This window comes from Brassica napus, chromosome C2, assembly GCF_020379485.1.
Source record: "Brassica napus cultivar Da-Ae chromosome C2, Da-Ae, whole genome shotgun sequence".
Lineage (NCBI taxonomy): Eukaryota > Viridiplantae > Streptophyta > Magnoliopsida > Brassicales > Brassicaceae > Brassica > Brassica napus.
In genome coordinates, this window is record NC_063445.1 from 35,018,063 (window position 1) to 35,027,787 (window position 9,725).

The window sequence follows — 9,725 nt, forward strand, 5'->3', positions numbered from 1 at the left end:
GAAATTAACAAAACTCTAACGGTAGTAATTTAATTCAGAAAAAAATTGCACTCTAATACAATATATATATATCAAATATAAATAAATGGATCACTAATATTATTATATACATAAAATTGTATGTATAGCTAACTAAAATAAAAAATTCACTATTTATACATAAATATTATAAAATAAACCAAAATTTTGAATAATAAGATAAAAATCTTATTTACGATAAAAATATTTTGTAAATAGTTATAAATCACCTAATTGTTAGAATTTAAAGAGTTGCAAATGTTACTTTTCTATATTTCTTCTGTTTCATATTAAGTATCGTTGTCGTAGAGAAAAAAATTTTGTTGCAAAATAATTGTCTTATTATCAGAAATATGGATATGCATGTTTTTATATAAAAAATATGTGAAATTAAATATTTTCTTAACACGAATTTAAAACGACACTTAGTATGAAACTTAATATAAAACAGAAAAGAGTATTATCTTCTAATCATTTTCAGTTATTTATTAGTTTGAGACAAACTTGTTTGGTTTCATTTTCATCATCTAGTCTTTTTCAGTTCTTTATTACTTCGAGACATTTGATTTGTATTTCGACTTTATAAATGCGTCTCTAGCTTTCTTCTTCCCACGATTCTAGGAAACAGCAGAATACAATAGTAGCGGTAAATATGTGTTTTAGGTCAAAGATGTTACACACATCAGTAACTAAAAAGGAGGATTTTAAGCAGTAGGAGACGAATCATCCCAAAGACACTCAAGAACATAGACACAGCTTATTACAATACTATAGGAGCTTTTATTTGAATACTTGCGCCTATTAGTAGCTTAAGCAGTAACTCCCAACAGTTTCTTCAGGTCCTTCTGCAAATAGTGGATTTCAACAATGAACAACCATTAAGAGAAATGTTTGGGTCTCTAAATCAAACTAAAGGGATTCGACAACATGTGAGACGATTACCTCAATGCTGAGAGGGGAAGTAGTTGGGGCGTAACGGTCCACAACATTCCCATCTTTGTCAACCAAGAACTTGGCGAAGTTCCACTTGATTCCGTCTCCAAAAAGCCCACCTTTGCTTGATTTCAGGAACTTATAGATTGGAGCAGCGGAGTCACCGTTCACATCAACCTGGATTGCATAATAATTCCAAAATCAAGTCCAATACTAACAAGTAACAACTGAATGGCCTCACTACACAGACAAACAAATACTAGAAAAAGTCTATAAGAAATTGTTATTATGTATCAAGTCCGAATGATATCCAGAGAGACAGTGTTCTGTCATGACATATTGTGTTTACTAGCGAAAAGCACCTGAAACTAATACTTATTTATATCAACATGGGATGACTCATGTTTCAAGGAACTAACCCCAAGATGGTAACATAAGAAGACTAGTTAACTTGTTGAATTAGAGTAATGAACAAGAAAAGTGGTTACCTTGTCGAAGATGGGGTACTCGGCCTTGAAACGGGTACAAGCAAACTGAACAATCTCTTCATTAGAACCAGGTTCTTGATTACCAAACTGGTTACAGGGGAATGCAAGGATCTCAAACCCTAATACCATTTAAAAAAAAAAAAAAAAAAAAGAACATAATTATCATCTATACTATAATATGGTTAATTGAACAAACAAAGAAAAGTATACCATGGTCTTTGTACTTCTGGTACAGCTGTGCAAGCTCAGTATAGTTCGAATTGGTCAAGCCACTGCACGACAACAATTCAAGTACCAAAGAAACAAGTCACTAACTGATGAACTTACTTTACTGGATAACACGAAGGTTTACCACTGAGAAGCAACGTTGACAATCAAGAGAACCTTCCCCTTGTAAGTGCTTAGATCAACATCATTTCCCTTCGCATCCTGTCATCAATTCACATACTTTTCAATTTTCGAGGAAACCGACCCATGATTCAATTTACAACCAAGGATCAACCCGAAAGGAAAAATATCGAACCTTGACGGTGAAATCATAGATGGATTTGGGTTCGGAGGAAGCAGCCATGGAATGTTCCGACCTAGAAAGTTTAGCTCCCGTTGTTGATAACGGAATCTGATGATGAGAACGGACAAGTTGTTTCGCAGAACTGAACTTAGATGGGAGTCGAGAGAGCGATGATGGTGAAGCTCGAACCAGAAGATTGGTTCTTGTTATATAGAGAAGCCGAAACGAGGATCTCAACATTTTCTACCAGATTCCTTTTTCATCCAGATTAGATATTTGTTAGCTACTGAGGGTCCAAATTGTAATTTCGTTATTCAGCAGTTTCTATCTCCGTGTTCAGTGGATGGATAATAGGTCTTACACGTGTGTGCTTTTGAACACGCCACGTTGGACACTCGTCGGTGTGCTTGGCTCATCTCCTGCGTTTACTTTGTGCGCCAGTAATGTGAACCGAACAATATTACTTACAACTTTTAAGGGCTTCGGGAATATTACTGCTCATATTGGGCCTAAGTTTTAATTGTGCATATATATATTCTCGATTTCAATTTTAGTTTTTTTTTTTCATGTAAGCAATTCCAATATAAAATTTTGCACTTCTATTTTTGTTTACAACAAAAACTAATTTTATCCTCAGTAATGAAAATCAACCGAAATTTCAGGCTTTTGTATTGTTTCATGACAAATTCCTACCTAAAATTTTTTTTGTCACAAATATAGATCTTAAAAATAAAAATGACCAAAATAAACTTAAATGTTTTATCAAAGGAAGTAAATATACACGTATACTCATAGGGTTAATTAATCTAAATTTTAGGGTTTAGAGTTAAGAGGTGGGTTTAGGGTTTAAGGTTTAGGATTTAGGATTTAGGATTTAGGATTTAGGGTTTAGGGTTTAGAGTTGAGTAGTGGGGTTTTGAGGATAAGATTTCAAATTTTAAAAAATAATATTAAAATTTTCAAAATAAAAAATGTTATTTTGGTCATTTTAATTTTTGAGTTCTATTTTTGTGACAAAAACTTTAAAATGTCTATTTGAGAGAATTGCCTTTGTTTTAACTTATCAATAAAAAATATAAAATTTTATAAGTTATCAATAAAATAATGTTAAGCTATTATTTTTAATATTTAAAATCTGTTATGCACTAAATTTATGAATATCTATTTTATTAATTCAGAAGTATAATATAAAAATAATTTATTTTTGTGTGTTTTTTATAATCTATAAATTGACTTTTAAATTGGATTTATTATGAATAATATTATTAATTCACTTGCAGTTAATTAATACTCCTTCCGTATCACTTTAAGTGGTGTTTAAGAATTTTTATTTTGCTCATAACAAGTGATGTTCTCAATATTCTAAATAAAATTTATTGTCATTTAATATTTATGACCAATTACAAAATACTGTATTTTTTTTTATTGGTTGAACTAATTTCATTTAATGCTATTTTTATGTAACTAAGATAAACTACATAAATATTTTCTTAACTTTTATCCAAAACCTTTAAACACCACTTAAAATGATACATAGAGAGTATATAATATTGATATACTAGTAATAGTAGAAAAATCAATAAAGCCAAGATCATTTATTATATACAAATATGTGTTACTACATCATAGTATGTATTTTAAGGGTTTTATTGGTTTTCTATTGCCACTCGCAAATACCCTTTTTTGTAGATGATAACAGTGAGCAATGTTTTGAAACAGTTGTATAAATCGTTTTGTATTGTTTTGAACTATGTTTTACCGCTCAAAATCAAAAATTCATTTCTGTAAATGTTTGATGTTTTTTTTTTTTTTTTGTTTAACCTGGAGGGACTTCCACCCCCAGGGGCCAACCCCTCGGCGCGAAGCGGACCATTTGGTACTATGGGAAATTAGATACCCCAATTGCCTGACCAGCGGTTCGAACCCGGGTGCGTATTGAGGCCGAAGCTCTGTCAACACCACCAGACCAACCCCGCTGGTTATAAATGTTTGATGTTGCGGACGATAGCATATAAATTAAACAACTAATATTGAACTCGAAATTAGATTTACATATAACCTAATTAATTCATGTATAAGATAATATATTTGACAATATATAATTGATGGTAACCATAATCCGGTTTATATCCATTGGAATCATTTTTTACACAAGTTATAGAAAGTTAAGAAGTAATTTTATTTTATTGAGAATATTTTTTTCCACTATTACTTTATTTGTTGATTATTTATGATATGCTCTTATTATTCAATTTTCAGAATCACCAGTATATAATTATATATATATGTGTGTGTGTGTTTGTAGTTGGATATATGTTTCAACTGGTCTTTAAACAAACACTTTAATAGTTGGATCAGATGACTAATTTGTGGCAGAAATGATAGCTGTGGAAAGACATGACGAAAATTATAAAGGCGAAAAATTGAATGAGTATAGAAAATAAAACGTTTCTACTATCCTTATAAAACAATTTCTAATTATTCACACTTGGAACAAAGTGAAAAAAAAAAACAGATTTGACACTTTTAAAAATCAATATAAAATCTATCGTAGAATTACGTTTGGATCAAATAGTCTTAGATTTAATATTAGAACCTGGAGTATTGATACACATGAGTATTGTGAAAAGACAAAATTAAGATACACACAAACCTAGCTTTTCACCTTACGTTAATTCCTTGTTTTCAATTATAGTGCCGTTGCATACTTTTATCAACTTTTAAATAGATGACATCAATTTCAATAATGTCGAAAAGGAAACTCGTCTCCTTTCATGATAGATCTTCGAGTAAAACCAAATTATGATCTGACAGGTGATGTGTATATGTCAACAATTATTAATGCTATATCACGAGATATATGGGACTTTCAATTTCATAAATCATTATTCGTTTTCAATTGACTATAATTTCTTTGGTGCAATGGCTATTGACTAGTGAAAAAATTATGAATGTGGATTTAAACCACCAAACATTATGTTTTTATTTTTCATTTTTTATTGTGTGCTAATTTTATCATAGTTTAAGAATATCATTTTCCTATAAATAAGGAAATTATATTTTTGATATCAAAAAGCTATTCTATTGCTCAAACGAGAAGGGGTCTGAGAACCAGACTGGAATAGACCAACCAGCAAAACAAAATCTCTATGAAATAAGATTTGTAATTAAATAATAACTATCCAATAAAAATTATAATTAAACAAAGAAAGAAAATAAAAAATTAGTTTTTCTCTGTTATTAGTCATCTTTTTCTTATATCATATTTTTCTCCTATGAGCATGAACTCTTTAGTTTATTTAGAATCGATCAAAATTTCTTTTTAGCATCACCAAATTCTATCTAGATCAAACTCATATTTATCTTATTCAGTTTTGGTAACCAAATATAATTGTTTTGTTAACCAAATATAATTATATTTGGTTTTCATCTCTGTATTATTTCTTTTTTATGTTTATACGTAGATACTTTAATTTTAAATAATTTAATTTATTTTAATGTCATCAAATCTAAAAAAAAAATAGAAGAGAGGCGCATCAAAAATAAGGAAAAGAAATAGACAATAAGAACTAACAAAATTAATGACTGGTTCCATGTTAATGTTTATGAAACTGATGAATCTTTAAAGAAGAGATCAATAAAAGCAACGAAGAAGCTAGTGGGTAAGAACATGGTCAAACTGAAAAAGTGGTGAATAAGGAAACGAACATAAGTGTGACGAGAATGAGAATAAAGATGAGGATGAAGAGGGCAAAACATGTCATTTTAAGGAATATCAAATAAATGGAGATGTAAATGATCTTGGAAGTTAACAAAACAACTGATCTTGGAAATTGGAGAAAAATTGATAATATAATGATATTTCCTAGTTGAAAAGGTCAAATGAAAAGACCTTCAATTGATTATCGTTTTCCAAAAGATTATTTAGCCAAATGTTTTTCTCACACATCGTTTACAAGAGAAGTAAGAAATGTAGAGAATCGAGATATGTGATTGTTAATTTACTCAAAATTCGAAGACAAAATCTTTTTTCTTCGATTTTAAGTTATTCACAAAAGACAAATATATGAATCTGTTGGACTGGAAAAAATTCTCAAAATTTCTCAAGAAACATGAAAACCGTCATAAGCATAACACACGCATGATTCAGTGGATGGTGTTGGAAATGAGACTACAAAAGAATCGAGCAGTTGATAAGCATATCAAGAAGACATCAACTAAGGGGAAAAAAACATTGGAGAGATGTGTTATGAAGGATAATTACATTGGTAAAAGGGTCTTCCTAAACAAAATATTTATAGTTGTCCGATGTGTGGATATTTCTGAGGCTTCACCATATTGAAGAATTTTTTTTACATTCCTGGAAATCAAAGACAAACCCGGAGTAAAGATTTTTTTATACCATTCAAGATGCATTGTACAATTTTGGATTGAGATGACATAACATAGAAAGGCTATGATAATTGATCCAACATGAAAGTGACAAATAAAGGACTACAGAATAGATTTCTTGAAATTAATCTCAGAGCCGTCTACACACCATGCTGATTGTCATATGAATTTTGAACTTTCATATATCACTTCTTCATCATCAATAGCAATATTATTTTTTCCGGATTATTCAGCACATATATTTTTTTTGCCTCTTCCACAAAAATTACGAAGTTTTCAGAGAGATTGTGGATGATACGATATCAAAACCATTATTACTAACTTGGTGGGACAGCTGCATCAAATTTTTTTAAAGCAATACAACTTCAAAACTCCAAAAATATTAGAGGCTTTGTTTTAATTATCTGAAACCAGTAAAAATTCAGGAATAAAAAGTGAAGCCTAGTCTTTTACAATGAGTGAAATATGTGGAATTTGAAGCTTTGAGTTTTTGAATGGAATGATTATTGGTTTGAGCTTTTTTTGCTATTAATAAAGTAAGAAAAATCCTATAGTCAAAAGATATGGATGTTGATGTTTATATTAATATTGCAAGTGGAATGTCTTATTTCTTTCTAGATTATATAGAAACAAACATGATTTCATGCATAAAAAGTAGAAGCTCAACAAAATTGCTATTGATATAGAATTTGATCATGCATTCTCTCTGTCAGCAAAAAAAATTCACTATATATATATAACCTAATGAAGATCGTGGGAAATAGGAGGAAGACATAATATTTACATGAGAAGAAAATTTCATAATATTCATTTCATCAAAGTTATTGATCAAAATTTGGTTTTTTGGAGAAAAGTTTTGATCAGCTCCAAATTTATGAGAAGTTTTTCAGATTTTTATTTGAATTGAAGAAGCTGAAGTTAACAAACGATGATGAATTGATGGTTTCTTAAGTTAGCCTTAAATATATTTTCCAGCATTGTGATTGTTCTAATCTTGATTCCAATGTATAGTTTCCAGTGTGAAGCTTTTAAGAATGAGTTTACCATAACATATTTAGAAAGTAACTGAAATATTGGATTTCATAAAAAATCAGAAATCTGTCATTTAAATACATGGGTTGCATACCGTATAATGATGACAATTACAATTTCCTCTGCAGAAAGAAGTTTTTGGAAATAAAACTCATAAACACTATATCTACGATTTATGTTAAACAAATACATAACTTCTTATTAATTGCGCACATTCTGTCATTTAAATACATGGGTTGCATACCGTATAATGATGACAATTACAATTGCCTCAGCAGGAAGAAGTTTATGGAAATAAAACTCATAAACACTGTATCTACGATTTATGTTAACCAAATACATAACTTCTTAGTGATTGTGCACATTCTGTTTATGGAGAGAAGATGGTAACCGTTGTGTCCTTCTGGGCTTTATTTTAATTTTTTACTGGTCAAGGTTATTTTTTCATGAAATTTTATACTGTATCTAATGATAAAAATGACGATTATGGCTTCACAATAGTTTTATGCTTCCATTTTATGAAGATTATATAATATACAAAGTACAATAATTTAACTTTTGTCGTTGTTGGATTACAAAAGAGTACATAAGTTCAATATATTTTGCTTTACTAAAAATTAGTGTAGACAAATGATATGACACATAATTACTTCCATGTATAATTTAGATAAAAATAAGATGGAGAAAAAATATTTTTGAGTTATAATATTTGGTGATCATTTGAATGTATAAAGTATAATCATGTTGCAGAATTTATTTGTTTTCAAATCATCATTTATTATATTATTATTGGATATAATCATTATTTATGTTTACATATATATTTTATACTTTAATTATAATAATAATATTTTTTTGTAACTATGAATTTTGTTTATTATAATTATATTTTATTAATTGTTTTTTCACCACTAAAATGATCTGCAATACAACAATTTTTAATCGATCTATCATTCGTACAAAATAGTTAAATAAGGCTTGAGATTACAATGATCCACATTCAAGAACTATCTTATACCTAACCACTGCGTCTAAACAAGTTTGGTCCTTGCGCATGCATATTGTTGACAAAATAAATTGTATAAGTTATTTTTCATGGTTTAAAATTGAATAGATCGTCAACTTGAACAGAAATATCACTAACGTAATTATAACTTTTGGTTAATAAGAAATAATTGATTCTTAATTGAAAATCAAGTCTTGTTTTCTTGATAATTAAAAAAATAATTATCCTCAAGTTTGGTATCGAATAATATTAGTAGACTTTGAAATCACAACAATATAATTTTCACTCAGACCCGACTCTAGGGGTGTGCCAACAGAGCAGAAGCACATGGTCCTAAATTTTCTTAACAATTTCTTAAAATAACTGGGGTCCAATATTTTTATATAAATGTTATCCTTCAACAATCATACATGTGGGATGCACCTTAAGAAAATATGTAGAGAATAACACTAGGAAAGAAGGAGCAACCGACCATAAATACGTGTTTTAAGATGATTTTGTAAAAAAGTCAAATATATTTTCTTAAGTTATTGAAAATATATTTCAAACCATAATTCTTAACATGTTTCTTTATCACTTATTCTTTCTATCATTATTTTAATTATTATTTTACAGATCTTTTTTATATAAGGAATAAGGCCACAAAAACTATGAATCAGGCCTAGTTTCATTCGAAACATCATTAAGAGAAAGTGGTACTAGAACGTTTGTTATTCAAATGAGAGTAAGTGGTTTAACATTATATTTACAGCTTTATGTGGGACTCAAGTGATCTCATATCTATGGCTGGGCATATTATCCGTTAAATTTGATTCGATCCATTATGAATTACGATTGAACTCAAAAAGTTCAGATATACGTAAAAGTTTGGAGCTAAACAATACTAAAATATAATATTCATAAAATCTAATTCGAATCACAAATATCATTTTTAAAAATGTTGAATATCTTCTCTGATCCGTAGTAGATGTGTAATATAGTTACGTATAGATAAATTATGAGAAAACCACCAAAAAAAACTCTACACTTTCAAAAAAAAGCCAAAAAAAATATCAACTCATAAATGAGCAATTTAAATCCCCAACTTTTGAATATTGGCCTTTTTAATCTTGTTTTTATGTTGACTTGGCCATTTTAACTTAAAAATAGTCCACGTTAACTTTGATTAATAAAAAATAAACATCTGTTAAGTTATGAAACTACGTAGTTTTAGTAATTAAAAGAAATAGTGCAATACGTAAGAAAAAAAGCCGTCGAACCCTAACTCCTTCATCCCCAACTCTTGTGGCGACGGTGACTGTTGTTTTTGGTGCAACGAAACTTCTTCGGGACGCAATTGTAAAAG

General features: G+C 29.2%; 1 protein-coding gene across 1 annotated transcript; it reads right to left on the bottom strand.

The window, feature by feature from the left end:
- Positions 1–633: 633 nt before the first annotated feature.
- Positions 634–2,261, bottom strand: LOC106380476 (probable phospholipid hydroperoxide glutathione peroxidase 6, mitochondrial). The gene is made up of 6 exons (XM_013820244.3): positions 1,963–2,261; positions 1,792–1,868; positions 1,650–1,711; positions 1,440–1,558; positions 961–1,128; positions 634–863 (listed from the first exon to the last, which is right to left on the bottom strand). The coding sequence occupies exons 1-6, from the start codon at positions 2,188–2,190 to the stop codon at positions 828–830; spliced, it is 690 nt and encodes a 229-aa protein (XP_013675698.1). The 5' UTR covers positions 2,191–2,261; the 3' UTR covers positions 634–827.
- Between the last annotated feature and the right edge of the window lie 7,464 nt (positions 2,262–9,725).